Source organism: Oncorhynchus masou, chromosome 13 (assembly GCF_036934945.1).
Source record: "Oncorhynchus masou masou isolate Uvic2021 chromosome 13, UVic_Omas_1.1, whole genome shotgun sequence".
Lineage (NCBI taxonomy): Eukaryota > Metazoa > Chordata > Actinopteri > Salmoniformes > Salmonidae > Oncorhynchus > Oncorhynchus masou.
Window position 1 is genome coordinate 20,232,336 of NC_088224.1, and position 24,317 is coordinate 20,256,652.

The 24,317-nt window shown below is 43.7% G+C and overlaps 1 protein-coding gene across 1 annotated transcript in view; it reads right to left on the bottom strand.

Annotated features, from left to right (window-relative positions):
- LOC135551893 (adhesion G protein-coupled receptor B2-like) overlaps positions 1 to 24,317 on the bottom strand; it is a 528,123-nt gene that overhangs the window by 160,448 nt on the left and 343,358 nt on the right. The window contains 8 exon segments of the mRNA XM_064983168.1: positions 4,623 to 4,725; positions 5,615 to 5,693; positions 14,480 to 14,626; positions 14,909 to 15,017; positions 18,402 to 18,470; positions 18,743 to 18,937; positions 21,253 to 21,359; positions 22,630 to 22,731. Of these exon segments, the coding sequence (XP_064839240.1) occupies positions 4,623 to 4,725; positions 5,615 to 5,693; positions 14,480 to 14,626; positions 14,909 to 15,017; positions 18,402 to 18,470; positions 18,743 to 18,937; positions 21,253 to 21,359; positions 22,630 to 22,731 (911 nt within the window).

Below are 24,317 nucleotides of genomic sequence, written 5' to 3' on the forward strand. Positions count from 1 at the left end.
CCAAAGTGAAGACAATCACTACAAGGATAGATGAGGGATGACCAGAGGAAGGACAGTCCTTGGCATCTGCCCTCCTGCATCTTAATCACACACACACACACACACACACACACACACACACACACACACACGCACACACACTCACTCATTGGTCATTGGAGAGGAGGATGGGCAGTTGGGACCAGATGTCTTCACAGTGAGGACAAGGCCCAGTACAGGGACCTCAACACACCCCTACGCCTCCCCCTCGGCTTCTCCCCTCCCTTAACATCTGTCGCTATGAGGCTACTTCAGCATCTGGGCCTTGGCTTCCTGGCCAAGGTCACCACCCACCCACAGCTGCAGGGTACTCACATATGCACGCGCGCGAACACACACTTGGCCAATGTCATCACCCCTAACAGATGCAGACCACAAGATTACCAAGAAATCCCAGAGAGAGTGGATATTACTCTGTGTGTGTGTGTGAGTGCATGTGTGTGTGCATGCGTGCACGTGTGCGCGTGTGTATTTGCGTGGGTACAGGTCTATATTTGTGTCAGGATCTTACATCTCTAGTATACTCAGTGTATGTCCTACAAACTGCCCTACCACAGGGGTCTAGACCATAGTTGTTCTCTCACTGTAGGAATCTGAGGCTCCAATGGAGAATCAACATGTTGATTCTCAGCAGGAGACTTTCAACAAGGTCCTACTGACTTTGGATAGCTTCCTTCCCTGTCTCCTCTCAACATCTCTTTGGAACACTGCTGATATATGAGAGAGAGAGCGATAGAGAGAGAGCATGCGTGCCCGTGTGTGTGTATCTGCGTGGGTACAGGTCTATATTTGTGTATAGAGAGAGATAAAGAGATAGGCAGTGATAGACAGACAGAGAAGATATACTGTAATACTAAGGCTATGACACATTTTTTTTTCTACCTTTATTTAACCAGGCAAGTCAGTTAAGAACAAATTCTTATTTTCAATGACAGCCTGGGAACAGTGGGTTAACTGCCTGTTCACAGATTTTGCACCTTGTCAGCTCGGGGACTTGAACTTGCAACCTTTCGGTTACTAGTCCAATGCTCTAACCACTAGGCTACACTGCCGCATCATTATCAGGCTATGAGACATTGTTATGAGGCTATGACACATCGTTATGAGGCTATGAGACATCATTATCAGGCTATGTCACATCATTATAAGGCTATGAGACATCGTTATGAGGCTATGAGACATCATTATCAGGCTATGTCACACCATTACAAGGCTATGAGACATCGTTATGAGGCTATGAGACATCATTATCAGGCTGATGGTTGCATTGTTTTTGCTCCCGGGTGGCACAGCGGTCTAAGGCACTGCATCTCAGTGCAAGAGGTGTCATTGCAGTCCCTGGTTCGAATCCAGGCAGCATCACATTGGGAGTCCCATTAGGGTGGTGCACAATTGGCCCAGAGTTGTCCGGGTTTGGCCAGGGTAGACCGTCATTGTAAATAAGAATTTGTTCTTAGCTGACTTGCCCAGTTAAATAAAGGTTCAATTTGAAAATACATTGTGGACAGCCAGTGAAAAATGTGCTCCTGCACATTGCTACGGAATAAAGGTTTGAGGGAGTACCTCCTTTCTAAACTCCTCCTTGGTATTGTGCTCCATACCGTCAAAAACAAGTTTCATTTAAGAAGACCACAAGAGGGGATTTTATTGCTCAATCTAATTTGTTCTGATATATATTTTTTATTCCAAAGGCTTAATGAATGCTCAAACTCCCAAACCTTTGATAGACTTAAACAGCTTTGAGATATCAGTGTCACCAGCAAAAACATAAACAACAGAGGCGGCAGACATTTTTCACATGCAAATCGCACTTTCGGTAGTGCTCAAAGCATGCCATTCCATGAGAGCAGCATTTCTTTTTCAACCTGAAGCAATCCGCCCAATTAGTCATCCATGACAATAAAATCATAAACAACAGAGTAGGCTAATAAGTCCTTAGTTTTTGGGTTATGCTCAGATAAAACAATTTAGCTAATCTGCATTTCCAAGACATGTTCTTGAAGCTCAAGGGATATTAAGGGATATCCCCTGCTCGCCTAGCGTAGTGATGTCTACCGAACAGCACACTGACTCACCTATTGCTGCTCTTTTGACCCTATGATCACTCGGTTACACAGCTGATGCCCCCTGGACTGTTTCAATAACATGGTACCTCATTTTGTTTACCTGTCGGCCCCAGCTACGCACTCAGGTCCTGTATGTATCTAACTGACCCGCTCTGCCCATTCATCACCATTTACCCATTGTTGTCTCAGCTCTCCTGATCAACACCTGTGATTGCTTTATGTCTCTCTCTAATGTCAACATGCCTTGTCTACTGCTGTCTTGGCTAGTTTTTACTGTTTTATTTCAATGTAGAGCCTTCAGTCATGCATAAAATACCTTAGATAGCTCTTTTGTCCCACACCACACACATGCGGAGACCTCACCCGGCTTAACCTGTCCCTCCAGAGAAACCTCTCTCATCGTCACTCAACGCCTAGGTTAACATCCACTGTACTCACATCTTACCATACCCTTGTCTGCACATTATGACTTGAATATATTCTGCCACACCCAGAAATCTGTTCCTTTATTCTCTGTCCCCAACGCACTAGATGACCAGTTCTTATAGCCTTTAGCCTTTAGCCGTACCCTTGTCCTACTCCTCCCCTGTTACTCTGGTGATGCAGAGGTTAACCCAGGCCCTGTAGCCCCTAGTTCCACTCCTATTCCCCAGGCGCTACTATTTGTTGACTTCTGTAACAGTAAAAGCCTTGGTTTCATGCATGTTAACCTGTTGAGTGTAGGGGGTAGTATTCTGATGTTTGGATGAAGAACGTACCCAAATTTAACTGCCTATGTCTCAGGCCCAGAAGCTAGAATATGCATATAATTGTCAGATTAGGATAGAAAACACTCTAAAGTTTCCAAAACTGTCAAAATATTGTCTATGAGTATAACAGAACTGATATTGCAGGTGAAAACCTGAGGAAAATCAAACTAGGAAGTGCCTCTTATTTTGGAAGCTCCCTGTTCCATTGCATTCTTTCCCTCCATTTAAAGGGATATCAACCAGATTCCTTTCCCTATGGCTTCCACATGGTGTGAACAGTCTTTAGACAAAGTTTCAGCCTTTTATTCTGAAAAATGAGCGAGAAAGATCACATCGCGTCAGTGGATGGCTGGGTACCAGCAGAGTTTTGCATGGGTGAGCAGCTTGGAGCAGATGTTTCTCTCTCTCTCCTTTTGAAAAAGCTACGGTCTGGTTGAAATATTATTTATTATTTATTGTAAAAACAACTTGAGGATTGATTATAAAAAACGTTTGACATGTTTCTACGAACTTTACGGATACTATTTGGAATTTCCTTCTGCCCCGTCATGAACGCTTGAGCCTGTGGATTTCTGAACAAAACACGCCAACCAAATGGTCGAAAAGCATTAAACATGTATGACAATTTAGTTTGCTAGCTTGCACATGCTAGCTAATTTGTCCTATTTAGCTAGCTTGCTGTTGCTAGCTAATTTGTCCTGGGATATAAACATTGAGTTGTTATTTTACCTGAAATGCACAAGGTCCTCCACTCCGACAATTATTAATCCACACATAAAACGGTCAACCGATTCGTTTCTAGTTATCTCTCCTCCTTTCAGGCTTTTTCATCTTTGAACTTATATAGTGATTGGCATCTAAACTTTCATAGTATTACCACGAAGACCGGCAAAACAGTTTGTCTTTCAATCACCCACGTGGGTATAACCAATGAGGAGATGGCACGGGTTACCTGCTTCTATAAACCAATGTGGAGATGGGAGAGGCAAGGCTTCCAGTGTGATCTGCGTCAGAAATAGGAATGACATCTATTTTAGCACTTGGCCACGCAGATGCTCGTTGGCGCGCGAGAGCAGTGTGGGTGAAATAATTGAATAACACGGATTTCTAAATATATTTTGTAATGCTCGCACACGCAATGTGTCCGGTCTGGTCAGCATGTAAGGTGCTACAAAGGGTAGTGCGTACAGCCCAGTACATTACTGGGACCATGCTTCCTGCCATCCAGGAATCTACAGTATATACTCTGGAGCGCTAAGTCTAGGTCCAAAAGGCCCTTGACAGATTCTACACCAAAGTCATAAGATTGCTAAAAAATGTATCAAATGGCCACCAAGACTATTTGCATTTTTTTACACTGCTGCTACTCGCTGTTTATTATCTATGCATAGTCACTTTACCCCTACCTGCATGTACAAATGACTTCGACTAACCTGTACCCCCACACAATGAATCGGCACCGGTACCCTCTGTATTTAGCCTCATTATTGTTATTTTATTGTGTCACTTTCACTTTAGTTTATTTAGTAAATCTTTTCTTAACTCTATTATCTTAAAACGGCATTGTTGGTTTGGGGCTTGTAAGTGAGCATTTCACTGTAAGGTCTACTACACCTGTTGAATTCTGTGCATGTGACAAATAACATTTTATTTTATTTTACTGACGACAATTACGGACAGGTAATTACTAACGGATTACATTTAGAAAGTAGCCTACCCAACCCTGTCTATGTAGGGTTATAACCAGGCTATGTCATGTTATACTTACATTGAGCAGTGGGGACAGCTCCACCACTACCATGGGTTCACTGGGTTTGGGTTCTGGTCGGACCGTCACCGTCAAAATCTTTGAGTTGATCACAGCAGGGGCACTGAAAGAGAGAGAGAGAGAGAGAATGGAATGAGTCTCGTTAAAAATCACAAAAGAGCAAGTTTTCAGGGTTGAGTGGGGTGGAAAGGGTAAGGGGGATGTTGTGTGTGTGTGTGTGTGTGTGTGTGTGTGTGTGTGTGTGTGTGTGTGTGTGCGTGTGTGTGCGTGTGTGTGCGTGTGTGTGCGTGTGTGTGCGTGTGTGTGTGTGTGTGTGTGTGTGTGTGTGTGTGTGTGTGTGTGTGTGTGTGTGTGTGTGTGTGTGTGTGTGTGTGTGTGTGTGTGTGTGTGTGTGTGTGTGTGTGTGTGTGTGTGTGCGTGTGTGTGTGCGTGTGTGTATGCGTATCATCAAGCCTCAGTAGTAGGAACATGGCACCTGACCCCCATGGAGCATTTGGGAGGCTTCTGAGGGTGCGCTCTTAAAGCTAATGAGACACAGAGCCCTAAACAAACTCACAGTCCTCAACATATTAGCATTCAACAGACGACAGCCCCACAACTAGTTCCACGACACTACCATAGGCCTCTACACAGGACCGAGTCTGCATCCCAAATCGCACCCTATTGGGCCCTGGTCAAAAGTAGTGCTCTACATTGGGAAAAGGGTGCCATTTGGGATGTAGGCCCTAGTCAGCCACACATCGACAAGAGCCCTGACCTGGATAATAGCACAAGGACCCTGGAGAAACAACATATAGAGAAAGAGAAGGAGAGGAGTGAGAGAGGGGGTATACAGAGACGTAACATTTAGGGAGAAAATAACCAATAGACAGAGAAGGTAGAAATAAAAGGGAGATGGTTCTCTTGTTATTGTTAATGAATATCATTACAGCTCTTTTGGACTTGAAGTGATGCAGACCTAATGATGGAATTGGAAGAGAAAGAACACTCACTTTGGGGCAGGTAGGATGACTCCTAAGGTCCGATACAGGATGGCTCCGATGACAAAATATGAAGTCTCTGTTTCTGTTTCTGAAAAACACCAACACAATACACATGCAATACTATTAACAGCAGAGAACCTGTTGAGGTCGAAGGTTAAAAGTTCACCAACCAGCTGAGAAGAGCTGAGATCCAATAGATAATGAAATGATTGTAACATGAAGTGAAATGATAAAAAACTCTCTTGTACTGAACTCAAAACTCCATCCAGACTTCCTCCTATCTCCTTACCCCCCCATCTCTTCCCCTTTTCAACTCCCTCTTTGCTGCCTCTTTTCAGAACTTTTCTATCCATTTTTGTTTGTTCCCTCCCTCCCGCCATACCCTTTTCACCTCTTTGTCCCTTTCAATCGGCCAAAGAGTCTCTTGCTCCTCTGTGCTTCCTCTGATTTCCCCCACTCTTTCTCTCCCTTAATCCCTCTCTCCCCAGAGCAGTGTCTCTGAGAGAACAGCTGGCTCCCATAGAGAGGCAGTGTCCCTCTGTAAATGTCACCCTGTCTGGAGGGAGGGATAGAGGGAGGAAGAGGGGAGGGATGAAGGAGGAAGGAAGGAGGGATAGAGGAGGCAGGGAAGGAAGGAGAGAGGGAGACAGCTCAGTCTGAAAGATGAGTCTCTCCACCTCTTTCTCCCTCCCTGGCCCCTTCAGCTGAGAAGAAGAGCAGAGAGATGGAGGAAGTAGAAACGAGGATAAAGGAGGGAATATGCTCTCATCACGCACATGGGGTGAGTCATCCAAAATCTAACAGAGAGACAGACACAGAGAGAGAGAGAGAGAGAGAGAGAGAGATAAAGAGAGAGAGAGAGATAAATAGAGATAAAGAGAGAGAGAGAGAAAGAGAGTGAAGATCAAAGTTGACGACGGAGAGCTGTCACTGTGATGGATCCTAATTGAAGGTTGTGTGCATGAACATGTAGATGAGATGCCCTCTGCAATGTGGGTAAAAGCGTCTGGGTGGGAGCGAGGGTTGACAGTCCTCCTACACTTGATCAGACCACAAACTCATTACCAGAGACGGGTATACATTGCAAATTCTACTTATAAAATACATTCAAAACGAATGTATCAAAATAAAATGTAAGATACTTTTGCTAAGTATTGTATTTAAAATACAAAAATACATTTGCAAGTTGCCAGCCGAACAGCAACAACATTCTCAGTAATGGTTACAGACACGTCTTACTTGCTATAACTGTGATATGTTGTTGTTTATCTACCTTAGTTTTTTGTATTTTATTAAGATCCCCATTAGCTGTTGCAAAAGCAGCAGCTACTCTTCCTGGGATCGTCACATAAAACATAAAACAGAATGGCATAATAGAGAACATCAATAGACAAGAACAGCTCAAAGACAGAACTACATACATGTTTAAAAAAGGCACACGCAGTCTACATATCAATGCATACACACAAACTCTCTAGGTCAAATAGAGAGAGGTGTTGTGCCGTGAGGTGTTTATTTAGTTTTATTTAGTTTTTTTTTAAACCAGGTTTGCTGTTTATTTGAGCAATATGAGATGGAAGGAAGTTCCATGCAATTGGGCTCAATATACTACTGTACGCTTTCTTGAATTTGTTCTGGATTTGGGGACTGTGAAAAGACCTCAGGTGGCATGTGTGGTGGGATAAGTGTGTGTAAATTGACTATGCAAACAATTTGGGATTTTCAACACATTCATGTTTCTTATAAAAGTAGAAGTGATGCAGTCCATCTCTCCTCAACTCTTAGCCAAGAGAGACTGGCATGCATAGAATTTATATCAGCCCTCTGATTACAATTAAGAGCAAAACGTGCCTCTCTGTTCTGGGCCAGCTGCAGCGTAACTAGGTCTTTCCTTGCAGCACTGGACCACAACGACTGGACAATAATCAAGATTAGACAAAACTAGAGCCTGCAGGACATGCTTTTTGGAGTGTGGTGTTAAAAAAGCAGAGCATCTCTTTATTACGGACAGACCTCACTTACAACCATTGAATCTATATGTTTTGACCATGACAGTTTACAATTTAAAGTAATAGCAAGTAATTTAGTCTCCTCAACTTGTTCAACAGCCACATCATTCATTACCAGATTCAGCTGAGTTGAACACACTGTCACGTTGGATAAGAGTGTCTGCTAAATAACCAAAATGTATATACTGTATATGTGAAAATGAACAACTGCAAAGCACATTGGATATTGTCATTGGCCTTGTTTCTGGGCGGAGCTCATTAGAGTAATACTTTTTACATCTACATTTAGGTCATTTAGCAGACACTTATCACACCATAGTGCCATCACACGTTTGATACCAATGTAGGGTGAACGGGGGCTACACAATTGTGAACCTCAGTAGCAATACAAGGATATAACATTCACAAAAGAGGTGTTGCTGTATTACCAAGGTGTTTACAAACCCTTACAGGAACTACAGTACATCATACACATGTATTGATCACAGTTTTACAAGATCTGTAGAACTTGGTTCTAAGGTTGTATTCATAACCATTGGATGCAGTGATCACAATATACTGTAATGGCTATAACCAGGAGAGCCAAGGTTCTAAAAGCCGGGCCTAAAATAGTCTATAGGAGATCATACAAAATAAGTTGCTGTGACTCTTAGGTGGATGATGTTAAAGATATGTGTTGGTCTGATGTGATTAATAAGGAGCATCCAGACACTGCACTTGCTTTTTTTTTCTTCCAATTATTTCTAAACTGGCACCTGTTAAGAAACGGATTGTTAGAACTGTTAAGGATCCATGGATTGATGAGGAATTGAACAACTGTATGGTTGAAAGAGATGGGGCAAAAGGAGTGGCTAATAAGTCTGGCTGCACATCTGACTGGCTGACTTACTGCAAATTGAGAAATGATGTGACTAAATTCAACAAAAAGAAGAAGAAAATGTACCAGGAAGCCAAGATCAATGGGAAAAACTACTTTGGAGTGCTTTAAATGAAATTATGGGCAGAAAGACAAATTCTACTCCTTCTTTGAACGAAGCAGATGTATAATTCATCACAATACCATTTGATGATGCCAATTATTTTTATGATTACTTCCTTGGCAAAGTGGGCAAAGTTAGGCAGGAAATGCCAACAATGAACAGTGAGCCATTGCATTCATGCAACAACCAAAAAAGCATTCTAAGTTAGAATTTTGTTATTATTGTTATCGATCAATAATGGCAAACCTCTTGGCATTGAGAATTTAGATTGGATAGCTACTGAGGATGGTAGCTGACTCTATAGCCACTCCTATCTGTCATATCTTTAATCTGAGTCTAGAGGAAAGTGTTTGTCCTCAGGCCAAAGTCATTCCGCTACCCAAGAATGGTAAAGAGGCCTTTACTGGTTCTAACAGCCGACCTATCAGCTGCTGCCAGCTCCTTAGCAAACTGTTGGGAAAAATGGTGTTTGACCAAATACAATCCAATTTCCCTGTAAACAAATGAACAACAGAGTTTCAGCTTATAGAGAAGAGCATTCATCTCAACACTGACACAAAACTCCACAAAGCAAGTCCTGCAGGCTCTACTTTTATCTCATCTTGATTATTGTCCAGTCACATGGTCAAGTGCTGCAAAGAAGGACCTAGTTAAGCTGCAGCTGGCCCAGAACAGAGACATGTTTAGCTCTTCATTGTAACCAAAGGGTGAATATCAATACTATGTATGCAAGTCTCTCTTGGCTAAGAGTTGAGGCAAGATTGACTGCATCACTTCTTGTTTTTGTAAGAAGCATTAATGTGCTGGATATTCCAAATTGTTTGCATAGTCAACTCATATACAGTATTGACACACACACTTGCCAGACCATACATGCCACCAGGGGTCTTTTCACATTCCCAGTTATAGAAAAAAATTCAAGGAAATGTACAATATTATATAGAGCCATAATTGCACAGAAGTTAACTTCAAACCTGGCTTCAAAAAACAAATAAAGCAACACCTCACGGTCCAACGTCTATCCCCCTGTGACCTACTTTTTGTGTGTATGTACTGACAAGTATGTGTAACCAATAGATACACATACACACACACACACACACACACACACACACACACACACACACACAAACACACACAGAGCGAGAGAGAGAGGGAGATATGTCAATTAAACACGTATTTAAAATACATGTAACAGAAATACTGCCCAACTCTGCTCATTAAAGACAACCTGATTGAGACCAGGAGACCATTATGTCCTGCAAACTTTAATAAATTCCTTTTCCACAAACAGATTTTGGTCACCCTGGTCTTGTTAAAGCGTTTTAAATCGGTTTCGGCTCGCTGAAATGGGAAATCTTGAGACGGTCATCTGTATTGAATGAGAGGATATCCAGATTGAGATGAAGCACCAAGCATCAATGAAAGCCAGTTAAATCTAAAGACATGTCCGACATGCTATTGAGATCCATTGCAGCTGTAAGTTACGCGATGTCAAGGGTCAACTGTTGCATGGGTTGTGTTATAGTGCTGGGTAGAAATGAATAAACCAAGTTATGTATCCGTTTCTTTATTACACCCTGAACTTCTGGCCTGTCATTGGATCGTTATCTTTTATGAGGTTGAATGTGTGTGTGTGTGTGTACTGTATGTGTGAGTGTGAGCTAGTGCATGGCTCTATGTGGTTATCTGTGTGTATATATGTGTGTCTTAGCCTCTCTATATATCTGGGTCAGTGTCATCCTACGGATAAGTGAACACGGCTGGTCTTGGGCTGTGGAGCAAGTCATGAGCCTATCATAGGCCTGTGTGTGTGTGTGTGTGAGTGTGCGTGTGTATGCATGCATGTGTGTGCATATGTGTGTGTGTGTGTGCATGTGTCCGCACTTGCACTTTGTTTGTGCTACAGCAAGTCTTGAGCCTAGTGAGCCTATCAGTGGGACTGTCTGTGGGAGAATGGCTTTGATGACAGGTGTAATGACCAAACACGATGATAAACATCCGAGCACTGGTCACAATGAGCTCTCTGCACGGCCACTCTGACCTCTCATCAGCAGCGTCATTCTCTTGCCATCACTCTGACTATACAGGATGAGACAGAGGGAGAGAAAGGCCCTGTCAGAGAGGTGGAGGCAGAGAGAGCGATAGAGAAAGTGATAGAGATAGAGAAAGGGAAGGAGAGAGAGATATAGATGGTGAGAGGGGAAGGCAAATCGAGAGAGATGGAGAGCGAGAGAGCGAGAGAGAGAGGAGCTGTGTCCTCAGAGCCAGACAGAGACCCCAGACACTGCTGACACCATTGTAACCTTTCATGGGGATGGCAAGAGGCACACATGAAGTCAGTGTGTGCATGTGTGTGTGTGCGTGTGTGTGAGTGTAATTTCCTGTGGGGCCTTTGTTATTCTGAGGGGGCAGAGGTCAAGATCAGAAACAGAGATATACTCATCTCTTTCTCTATGTCTGTCTCTCTGTCTCTATTTATCTGTTTCTATCCACTTTTACCCCAATTCCTCCCCCAAATCTTTGCTTTCCCCCTGTGTCTACAGGGAATACAGGTTGATTGTGAGCTGTGCATATCCATTTCCCATTCCTCTCAAAATGTTATAAAAAAGCTGTTGCACAGCAACTCACTGCCTTCCTGAAGACTTACAATGTATACGAAACTCTTCAGTTTGGTTATAGACCCCATCCTAGCACTGAGACTGCACTCGTGAAGGTGGTAAATGACCTTTTAATGGCGTCAGACCAAGGCTCTGCATCTGTCCTCGTGCTCCTAGACCTTAGTACTGCTTTTGATACCATCGATCAACCACATTCTTTTGGAGAGATTGGAAACCCAAATTGGTCTACATTTTCTGGCCTGGTTTAGATCTTTTCTGCTGGAAAGATATCAGTTTGTCTCTTTTGATGGTTTGTCCTAAGACAAATCAACTGTACTTGTCGGTGTTCCTCGAGGCTCCGTTTTAGGACCTCTATTGTTTTCACTATATATTTTACCTCTTGGTGATGTCATTCGGAAACATAATGTGAACTGCTATGGGGATGATACACAGCTGTACATTTCGATGAAATATGGTGAAGCCCCAAAATTGCCCTCCTTGGAAGCCTGTGTTTCAGACATAAGGAAGTGGATGGCGGCAAATGTTTTACTGTCAAACTCGTACAAAACAGAGATGCTAGTTCTAGGTCCCAAGAAACAAAGATATATTCTGTTGGATCTCACAATTAATCTTGATGGTTGTACAGTCGTCTCAAATAAAACTGTAAAGGACCTTGGCGTTACTCTGGACCCTGATCTCTCTTTTGATGAACATAGCAAGACTGTTTCAAGGACAGCTTTTTTCCATCTAAGTAACATTGCAAAATCAGAAATGTTTTGTCCAAAAATGATGCAGAAAAATGTATCCATGCTTTTGTCACTTCTATGTTAGACTACTGCAATGCTCTACTTTCCGGCCACCCAGATAAAGCACTAAATAAACTTCAGTTAGTGCTAAACACGGCTGCTAGAATCTTGACTAGAACCAAAAAATTGTGTCATATTATTCTAGTTCTAGCCTCTTTACACTTGCTTCCTGTCAAGACAAGGGCTGATTTCAAGGTTTTACTGCTAACCTACAAAGCATTACACGGGCTTGCTCCTACATAGCTCTCCTATTTGGTCCTGCCGTACCTACACATAAGATACAGTCACAAGACACAGGCCTCCTAATAGAGCATTTTTATGGAATGGTCTGCCTATCCATGTGAGAGACGCAAACTCAGTCTCGACCTTTAAGTCTTTATTGGAGACTCATCTCTTCAGTGGGTCATATGATTGAGTGTAGTCTGGCCCAGGAGTGTGAAGGTGAACGGAAAGGCACTGGAGCGACGAACCATCCTTGCTGTCTCTGCCTGGCTGGTTCCCCTGTCTCCACTGGGATTCTCTGCCTCTACCCCTATTACGGGGGCTGAGTCACTGGCTTACTGGTGCTCTTCCATGCTGTCCCTAGGAGGGGTGTGTCACTTCAGTGGGTTGAGTCTCTGACGTGATCTTCCTGTTCGGGTTGGCATCCCCCTCGGGTTTGTGCTGTGGGGGAGATTTTCGTTGGCTATACTCAGACTTGGGGTAGTAAGTCTCAGGGTAGTAAGTTGGAGGTTGAAGATATTCCTCTAGTGTTGTGGGGTCTGTGCTTTGGCAAAGTGGGTGGAGTTATATCCTGCCTGTTTGGCCCTGTCCGGGGGTATAGTCGGATCGGTGAACAGTGTCTCCCGACCCCTCCTTTCTCAGCCTCCAGTAATTATGCTGCAATAGTTTATGTGCCGGGGGGCTAGGGTCAGTCTGTTATATCTGGGGTATTTCTCCTGTCTTATCCGGTGTCCTGTGTGAATTTAAGTATGCTCCCTCTAACTCTAGCCAATTGACATTTACTCCTGAGGTGCTGACCTATTGCACCCCCTACAACCACTGTGATTATTATTATCTGACCCTGCTGGTCATCTATGAACATTTGAACATCTTGGCCATGTTCTGTTAGAATCTCCACCCGGCACAGCCAGAAGAGGACTGGCCACCCCTCAAAGCCGGGTTCCTCTTTAGGTTTCTTCCTAGGTTCCTGCCTTTCTAGGGAGTTTTTCTGAGCCACCGTGCTTCTACATCTGCATTTTTTTCTGTTTGGGGTTTTAGGCTGGGTTTCTGTATAGCACTCTGTGGCATATGCTGATGTAAAAAGGGCTTTATAAATCAAGTTGATTGATTGATTGATTTGAAAATGAGTTCAAAGTAGGACGTGAGACAATCCTTCACTGTTATGGTAGTATAATGATTGATTCTAGGCTAGGCCTTAATATTGAGAATCTTATCTCTGACAGGGTCATGACCTAGAACTTTGTACAGACGACCTGGCTTGTTACTTTCTCTTGCTGTTTAGAGATTATATAAGAAAGTGTGTGTTGAGGACTTCTGACATAACATACTCTAAAGCCCTATTTGCACGGACTGGTATTACTATTGAAGGTTGGTTACATAATTATTACCCTAGCATTTCTGTTCTTCCAGAGCACGATTTGGACAGCATAAGTTATACCAAACTTCCCCCTCTAAACATTTTTTTTCTTATTCCAAATTGCCCGTTATGACCCTAGCCTGGAGGCTATAGGCGTGAAGATACAGTATTCCAACTTGTCTAGGGATAGCCTAATTATGGCTTTCAATTCAGAAAAGGCAGCAAGAACAACTAACTGTTTCCAGATCATTGAATTAAATGACATATTTGTCGATTTATCAATTCCTTGGCACAAAATCATCCGCTTAATATTTGAAAGGAGAAGTAGGCACTGGGAGAGTTGACATATACACAGATCATTTATCTGAAGGCTACATGCACAGCACTTTGTTTTAAGCAAACTGGTCTGCAGCACCTGTTAAACTCTGTAATACCCCTCAAAACACAGGGGTGTCAATTCGCACAGGATATGTATTATCAGAGGCCCTTGGAGTTTCCTGAAAAGCAGACTGTTTTTAGAGCTGGGATACTATCCTTCCCGCCATGAAAAAATGATTGATATGGTAGATTTGGATGGGATTAATATTATGAATGAGCTGACATTAAACCAGTCCTTAGGTTTAGGACAACCTGTATTACTCTTCACACACCTTGTGAGGACATCTTGACGTAAGTGTGGTGAAGTCAGGGAGAGTCTTCAGAGGTTGTTTGAAGACACATTTCATTATGAGGAGTGTGATTATGATGATGAAGATGATGATAAAGACGCCAGCAACAACGACGATGGCGATGATGATGACAATGTAGACCACATCAATGAAGCTGCTGATGATGGCGATGTTGAAGATGGCAATAATTCTGATGTGGACGACGATGATGATGAAGATCATGATCTCTCACCATCGGAGGTGAGGGTGAAGACTTCTTTGGGGATGTAGAGTTTGTCTTCAGCAGATCGAGCCCAGTCCTTCATGCCCCTCCTACCCTTCATGGGGAAGTTGATGTCACTGGACACTGCTGTCACGGGCTCTCGCTGTATTGTTATCACTATGGAAACAAAACATATTGTAATCAATATGGAGACAAAACAAATTGTTATCGCTATGGAGACAAAACACATAGTTATCCTTATGGAGACATACAGAAAACATGAGTTGACGTCCAACCAAAATAGGTAGAGATGTGCTGACTAAAGGAAAGGCAAATAATGTGACCAAAAAAATAAGAATTTAGTTATTAACTTGGGAGCGTTGAAGATAAGGTTAAACAATTATGGAAAGTTAAGGGAATTTTGCAACCCTACCTGTGAGTGTTAAACTGACTACTCACTGAGGTTGTTGGTGACCACCAGGAAACTCTGGAAGGGTTTTTGATCATCTCCTATCAGATGGATGAAGTCCTCCAATATACGCATGAGATGGGCCGCACCAGGAGAAACCTGGGAAGGAGGAGAGAAGGGAGGGAGAGACAGACAGACAGACAGACAGACAGACAGACAGACAGACAGACATAGACAGACAGACATAGACAGACAGACAGACAGACAGACAGACAGACAGACAGACAGACGAAGGGGGAGCGAGAGAGACAGACAGACAGACAGACAGACAGACAGACAGACAGACGAAGGGGGAGCGAGAGAGACAGACAGACAGACAGACAGACAGAGAAAGGAGGAGAGAGAGAAAGGGGAGGGTGTAAGAAAGAGCACGGGAGAGAGATAGATAGAAAGAGAGAAGGGGGAGGGAGCGAGAGATATAAAGAGAGAATGGGGGAGGAGGGTGAGAGAAGGAAGAGTGTTAGAGTGACAGAGAGAGAACAATATCATGAAATCGACTCTCTTTCATAAACAAATATTGAATGAAACACTCTCATTTATGTATTTTGCTCTCTCTCATTTCATGCACCAAGCTAAGTATCTCTTCTGTTCCTGTTAAGTTCATGTTACCTCAAGGAAGTGTCACAAGAAATAATCACCAATAACCCTGCAGCCATTACCACCCAGAGCCTCCATCCTCCCAACCCATTACAACAGTTATTGGCTTGATCCTCTATCCAACCAACCCATTACAACAGTCATTGGCTTGCTCGTACTCGTTAGCCCTGTATGCTAAGTGCAGCTAAATAGCAGACATTGGACATAATGCCTTTTAGTGTATGTTGTTGGATTTGACATTTTGAACATTGAGATATAAATAAATGATAGAGAAGAAGCATAGAATAAGAAGTGAAAGAGCCTGGGTTTTATGTCAGAAGTAAATGGTTCTCTGTAGGAAGACAGATTAGCTTAGGAATGTGTTGGGTGGAAGGGAGGAGAGCAATGCGTTGAGATAGGGCAGACAGATGGACATCTGTGGATTAGTGGAAGGAGGGCTTGAGGTCAGGAGGTGAGGACAGCTGAGGCTGCATCTCAAATGGCTCAGTATTTCCTATATAGCGCACCACTATTAACCACCACTATTAATTAACCACCACTATTAACCATAGTTCTATAGGTCCACAGAAGTACCCTACGCCGTGACCTCTTCCTTCCCTCTCTCTCCAGATTAAATCCTGTGAGGTCTGGCCGCCTGAACAATTGCCCCTCGACCCAATCCCCTCCTCCCTTCTCCAGACCATCTCTTGACCAGACTCATCCCTGACCACTGGCTGAGTCCTCTCGACTTCAAAATGGCCCAAGTTGATCCCCTCCTCAAGAAACCAACACTCGACTCATCTGATATCAAAAACTATAGACCTGTTAATCTTTATTTTCTTTTCAAAACACTCAAAAAGTCTCTGATAAACTTTTTTGTTATCTCTCTCAGAACAATATTCTTGACCCAAACCAGTCAGGCTTCAAGACGGGTCACTTAACCGAGACTGCTCTTCTCTATGTCACGTAGTCTCTCCTCACTGCCAAAGCTGACTCTCTCTCCTCTGTTCTCATCATCCTAGATCTATCCTCTGCCTTTGACACGTGAACCATCAGATCCTCCTCTCCACCCTCTCAGGGCTGGGCGTCACAGGTTATACACACTCTTGGATTGCATCCTAACCTGGCAGGCTGCTCCTACAAAGTCACGTGGAGAGGATCTAACTCTGCACCATGTACATTCACTACTGGTGTCCCCCAGGGCTCGGTTCTAGGCCCTCTCCTCATCTCTCTATACACCAAGTCACTCGGGTCCGTGATATCCTCACTTGGTGTCTCCTAACATTGCTATGTGGATGACACTCAACTACTTTTCTCCTTCCCCCGTCTGACACCCAGCTGGCGACACACGTCTCTACGTGTCTTGCAAATATCTCAACTTGAATGTTGGCCCACCACCTCAAACTCAGCCTGGACAACATGGAACTGCTCTTCCTCCCATAGAAGGCCTGCCCACTCAAAGACCTCTCCATCACGGTTGACATCTCCAGTGTCCCCCTCCCAGAGTGCAAAGAACCTTGGCGTAACCCTTGACAACACCCTGTTTTTCTCTGTAAACATCAAAGCAGTGACTTGCTCCTGCAGGTTCATGCTCTACAACATCCATAGAGTATGACCCTACCTCACACAGGAAGCAGTGCAGGTCCTAATCCAGGCACTTGCTCTCCTGTCTGTACTATTGCAACTCGCTATTGGCTGGGCTCTCCGCTTGTGACATCAAACCCCTACGATTTATCCAGAACGCAGCAGCCAGCCTGGTTTTCCACCTTCCCAAGTTCTCTCATGTCACCCCACTCCTCTGCACACTCCACTGGCTTCCAGTTGAAGCTCGCATCCACTACAAGACCATGGTGCTTACCCATGGAACTGCCCCTCCCTACCTTCAGGCTCTGCTCAAACCCAACACCCCAACCCGAGCACTCCGTTCTGCCACCTCAGGTCTCTAGGCCCTCCCACGCAAAAAAACACTGAACCAGCACTTGCACTTGCAGGTGAAAGCTATGATCCCTTATTGATGTCAACTGTTAACTCCACTTAAATCAGTGTAGATGAAGGGTAGGACACAGGTTAAAGAAGGATTATTAAGCCTTGAGACAATTGAGAGATGAATTGGGTAAGTGTGCCATTCAGAGGTTGAATGGGTAAGACAAAAGATTGAAGTGCCTTTGAATGGGGTATGGTAGTGTGTGCCAGGCGCACCAGTTTAAGTGTGTCAAGAACTGCAACGCTGCTGGATTTTTCACAGTAAATAGTTTCCCGTGTGTATCAAGAATGATCCACCACACAAAGTACATACAACGAACTTAACACAGCTATGGAAAGCATTGGAGTCAACGTGGGCCAGCATCCAACCTTGTAGAGTCCATGCCCTGACGAATTGAGGCTGTTCTGAGGACAAATCAGGGTGCAACTCAATATTAGGAAGGTATTCCTAATGTTTTTCAAACTCAGTGTATGTTTGGGGTATTACCTCCAATGTTTACGCATTACTGTTTACTGACTACAGATGGCAAATAAACCCAGCCTGACTCAAGGGCATGGAGGATGCATTGTTTATTAACGACAAAATATGCACGCACACACACACACACACGCACGCACACACACGCACGCGCGCGCGCACGCACGCACGCACGCACGCACGCACGCACGCACGCACACACACACACACACACACACACACAAACAAACATACAAACACACTGTCAGTATGTGCACACAGTATGGGGTATGATCCATCCTGAATGGTTAACAGGTGTGTTTTTACGACTCTTCTCACAATAACATAAACACTGCAATCAAATTCATCCAACCGTGACAGAGCCAGACACTCTGACACGGACGCACACACACACGCACGCACACACACACACACACACACACTAAAACAACCGTTTAAAAGCCTACCTGGTGAGCATCTTCCCATTTCTCTAGGTTTTCCATGTCCAACATATAGCTGACTACCTGGAAGAATTTCTGAGGAGAGAGACGAAGAGGAGAGTTGAATTGTAGGTGAGCTGAGGGGTGTGATTGTGCATGCAACATGTAGGGATGTGTTTGTTTTGTTTATGTCTGCTACTTCCTGTAAGTGTGTGTATAGCCCAATTCACCCACCAGCACAATGTGTGTGCACGTCTGTCCTCCCCACCCACCTGTATGTCATTGGGAGCTCGGATGTCGGTTGCTCTCTTGAAGGTTTGAGTTTATGCGTGTGTATGTGTGTGTGTATGTACACCCTCCCCACCCACCTGAGCGTCGTCGGGTACTGGGATGTAGGTTGCTCTCTTGAAGGTGTCCGTCACATTTCGGAGAATCTCCGTGGAGAACAGGAGGTCACCACTGTAGTAGCTCCTCCTCTGTAAGAGATCCAGGAGATTCCTCACGACCTGAGACATGCCCTCTCCAGCCAGGGTCCTCTGACCCTTCGCAAGATGCTCTCGCAACTGGAGACAGCAGGGGAGGACGAGGGAGAGAAACATAGGTTAGAGACTGATGGGGGAGGGAGGTGGGGGCAGAGGGAAAGAGGACAGAAAGAGAGAGAGAGAGAGAGAGAGAGGGAGAGAGAGAGTGTCGGGCCCTGACCATAGAGAGCCATTGTTTCTCTATGGTGTAGTAGGTCAGGGCGTGACTAGGGGTGATCTAGTATATCTATGTCTATGTTGTGATCTAGTTTATTTTTCTATGTTGGTGTTTTGTATGATTCCTAATAAGAGGCAGCTGGTAATAGTTGTCTCAAGGTAGTTATTTTTCCCACCTGTGTTTGTGTTGTTGCCCGTGAGCACTCCAGAACATTACGTTTCGTTTATTCTTTATTGTTTTGTTGTGCGTTTCACTTATAATAAAAAATGTTGAACCGATTTTACGCTGCACTTTGGTCCAAATGTGATTACGACAATCGAGGCAGCGAGAGAGAGAGAGAGAGAGAGAGAGAGAGAGAGAGAGAGAGAGAGAGAGAGAGAGAGACACCCCCACCCCTGCTGGCTTCCATTATTGCCACGGAGACAGGAGGTCAGAGGTCACGCAGCAGGAAGTCAGCCAATGATTAACCAATGCATTCATTAATCAATGGATAAATGGAATAGCTCATTAGAGAGAGAGGGTGGTAACAATGTGACAATGCCACTCATTTTCATAGAAAGTTAATCAGTGGCAGTATTTATAAACCATCTCCGAGTAGGAGTGCTGATCTAGGATCAGGTCCCACCTGTTCATGTAATCTTAGTCATTATTTTTTAAACGCCAAAACTGATCCTATAAGCACTCCTACTCTTAAGAAACATTATGAATACAATCCCACGTCTATTATTGCATAAACAAGTAGGGTGCGGGCAGACAAATCATTAATTTATTTCTGTTGCTAGGCCAGGTCAGTCTCTGAGAACAAATGGTATATTAATGATCTGTTTTGCTATTGAGTTTATTCATGCTTTAGGCTAGGCTAGAAGAGGTTGGAAGTCCATAGTTTGTAAATAGCCACAGAAATATTGAGGAAGTGGAAGACAGGCTAATGGCTACATAAGGTACATGTACATTTCAGATGGCTTAGAAATGTATCGGTGACTTTCTGACAATCCTCCACTTTCTTAACAGAAGGTACCGTAAAACGCTGATTCTCAAATACCTGCCTGTCCCTTTTAATAGCCGGGCAACAACACATTTCAGCAAATAAACCCCTGTTTCGAACAAAGGCTGGGTCTAGAGCAATTATTTATGAGGTTACCATGATTTACCATGAATAATTTATGAGGTGACCATGAATTACCATGAATTATTTATGAGGTTACCATGAATTATTTATGAGGTTACCATGAATTACCATGAATTATTTACGAGGTTACCATGAATTACCATGAATTATTTATGAGGTTTAATGTTTGATTTGTTGTATGAAGAAATTCACTAATGATTTGAAAAAACGATGGCAATCATCTGTTTTTTATCACCAGTAAGAAACTGACAGCCATTGGCTGCTAACAGTTGAGGCCTGCTAGCTAACTGGCAAGCACAAAAACAGTCAACAACTTCGGGAGTAGAGACCCCTACAAATTGTCCGATCGCCCTTTAGTGGCGAAAGTAAAAACTGCTGAAAATGCAGTGAAAGATGAAAATACTTACTGTCAAGGAAAGGCTGTTTAATTTTTTTTTATAGAGGCATACTTAGACAAATATATGTGACACGGTGTCTCCTGCCCTACAAAGGCAAAGTGCAGGATCTACGTAAAACAATCAATTGCAAAATCTGTCTTCAAACTGTTTTTCTGTTTAGACAAAAAGCAATTTCTGGTACTTCGTGTTATATTCTGATCGACGAGCTTTGTCTTGTGTCAGGAAACTAAATAGCACATTAATCATATAATATACCTGACCATGATGATTTTTGACCAAATTTGTAGTTACTGCACTTTGACTTTTAGGTCAGGGTAAATGATAACACATTAGAGCAGGACATTAAGAAATTGATTAACAGCTGGAAGTGAATGCTGAAATTAAGCAATTGACTATGCAAATGAGCTACTTTTGTGTGGATTAACGAAATGGACACCTGGCTCAAATAGAAGCCAGTCTCTAATAAGCGCATGTTGTGTTCAGTAATTTAAGGAAATAAACGACCGGCCTATTAATTCAGTTTTACAGGAGCTTTCTAAAATGCATTCACAATAACGTTGCGGCACAGGTGGCTCATTAAGCATGTAATACAATACAAACTGTATCTGAATACATAAGATGTGAATAGAGAGAGCGTGAAAAAGGGCCTTACAGATAAATGTAAATATCTGAATTCCATCGAGACGCATCTGGCGAAGCTCGGAGGACCCCAGTAAGCAACTCCATTAGCGTCCAGCAAGCAACGACGACTTGCAGATCCTAGAGAGAGGGATAGAGAGAGAGAGAGAGAGAGAGAGAGAGAGAGAGAGAGAGAGAGGGGGATATATATATATATATTTATATATGAGGGAGAGAGAGAGGAGATATATATATATTTATATATGAGGGAGTGAGAGGAGATATATATATATATATATAGAGAGAGAGAGAGAGAGAGAGAGAGAGAGAGAGAGAGAACAAGAGAACAAGAGAACCTGATGATGCAAATCCTGACAGCAATAGTTCATTTTTTTAATGTTATCTAATAACTACATACATGCTATTGTCATTTTTCCAACATAGTCAATCATCCTTAACGTAGAGCTGAGGTCAACCAACCACCTGACGTTATCTAATGCAAAACCACTGTGCAAGGTCACAGTATACACAGTTATTGAGAGAGAAAAACAGAAACAGCATATGGTGAAGCTGAACATTGTCCCCCTGGCTGACAGTAAGTTATTTTAAATCAACAGGATTTAAAAAAAAAAATGTTTTAACAGTGCAGTGTGTTGTTATTAGGGCCTAGAGTGACTGCCTGAGGACCGTGTCTGAGTCGGCACCTGCTATGACTCAGATATATACTACTGAACATGTACAGTCTCCAACACTGTACATCATGTAGAGCTGAGGTCAACCATCCACCTGACAACTCCTTTATAAGGTCACATACAGTATACATGTACACAATTACTGTACCAGCTATTGACTACCCAGCAGAGCTGTCTGAGTCATCCTAATAAATGACAATCTGTGTTATTGAGAGGGAATTACAGACACTGCATATATGATGAAGTTGAAAATTGTCCCCCAGGGGACACCTTACTAACTACTTTCTCTGGTGGAAACCATTTCATGCAGGATAATAGATTCCAATCACACACACACACGCATGCACACACACTTGCACGAACACACAAACTTCAAAGTCATCATCTGTTAGGCAGTATGTTGCTATAGGGACTGTCTGAGGGCCTGAGGAATGGGTCTGCCTGTAATTTACACTACGCCAACCATATATCTTACAAGGGCCAAAGAAACTTGACAAAGATAAGTACTAGCACGAGTCAGACACTTGCAGTAGGCAGTTAGACTACATCACTACTGTGTATCCTTACATTATAGCTTAGTAATCGTACTATACTATAAGTGTAGCATGGTTAACCAGTGGTGTTAGTCGGACACTTGTTGTTGACTAAGACTACATAATCGCTGTTTATAATAGTAGTATAGTTACAGTATGGTACTGTCATAGTAGAATAAGGTTTACCAGTGGCGTTAGTCGGACACTTGTTGTAGACTGTTTCTCCAGCCGAGGCACTTTTCCAGGTCATGGCTACAAGGTACTCGTCTCTACAGATCTCATGAGGTGCTGCAGAGAGACAGAAGAGAGAGAGGAGAGTTAGATAGTACACACACACTCACAGTATATTCATCCATCTTTATCCATCTCTCTCTTTGCTCAAATCTCATAGTGTGGAGAATAGAGAAAGAGAGAGAGCGAGAGAAAGAGAGAGGGAAAGAGGGAAAGGAGGAGAGAGAGAGAGAGAGAGAGAGAAAGGGAGAGAGAAAGAGAGAGAGAGAGAGGGAGAGAGAGAGAGAGAGAGAGAGAGAGAGAGAGAGAGAGTGGGGGGGGAGGGAGAGTGAGAGAGAGAGAGAGAGAGAAAGAGAGAGGGAAAGAGGGAAAGGAGGAGAGAGAGAGAGAGAGAGAGAGAGAGAGAGAGAGAGAGAGAGAGAGAAAGGAGAGAGAGAGAGAGAGAGAGAGAAAGGGAGAGAGAGAGAGAGAGAGAGAGAGGAGGAGAGAGAGAGTGGAGGGAGGGAGAGTGTGAGCGCGAGGGAGAGGGGGGTTGAAGAGAGAGAAAAAACAAAGGAGAAGTGAAAAAGAAAGCCTTTTTTAAATCTAAATATATGTTCCCCTCCAAACTCTTGGACAGATCTTTGAGCCATCAAAGGACGGGCTCTGATAGAATGCTCTGCAGCAATGTCTGACATCTAATCTATAGCCTTCCAGAGCACCACACACACACACACACACACACACACACACACACACACACACACACACACACACACACACACACACACACACACACACACACACACACACACACACACACACACACACACACACACACACACACACACACACACACACACACACACACAAGGGGTGAGAGAGTCCCAGTCAGAGGCATGCTTAGTAAACTGTGTTGTTTGCTGCAGTAGCTGACACACTGACAAATCACAGCGAACAGGGCTTTGAACAATTCGCCCCTGCCTGAGAGCTGATGGAGAGGAAGAGAGAGAGGAAAAGAGAGAGAGAGAGAGAGACAGAGAGAGAGAGAGAGAGAGAGAGAGAGAGAGAGAGGGGTAGAGAGAGAGTGGAAGAGAGAGTGAAAAGTCAACCTCCCAACACAGAGTACTACTCCCTCATGGAAATGAAGGATAAATTCCCACAGCTGGAGGTAAGGCAGGTGGAGCTGGAACAGGAGGTGATTACACTCCAGTCAGCACAAAAAAATTGTCCAGCACAACAACACCCCCTCACCCAGACCCGGAGTGCTGGAGGTGGAGAGATACATATCTGCACTCTGGACTGTGGTGAGACATCATCAACAGGAGAAAGTGCAGGAGCAGGAGAAGAACAGAGCACTAGAGAGGATCAGAGTGCTGGAGGAGAGGTTGAGATAGATGGAGAGTGACAAAAAACAACCCATTAGAGAGGTGATCACCCCAACAGAACAGCCCACCTCAGCTCCTGACAAATGTCTTGACACCACAGCAGAACAGTCCAACCCAGACCCTGACATAGCATCAACATCACAGCAGAACAAACAAACCCCAAGCGCAGGGGATCTCACCCCCTCTGAGCACCCCTCCTGTCAGCCACCTGATAGCCCTCCTGACAACAGCCCCACTCCCACTGAGGACATACACAAGACACACATTGTACTCCTT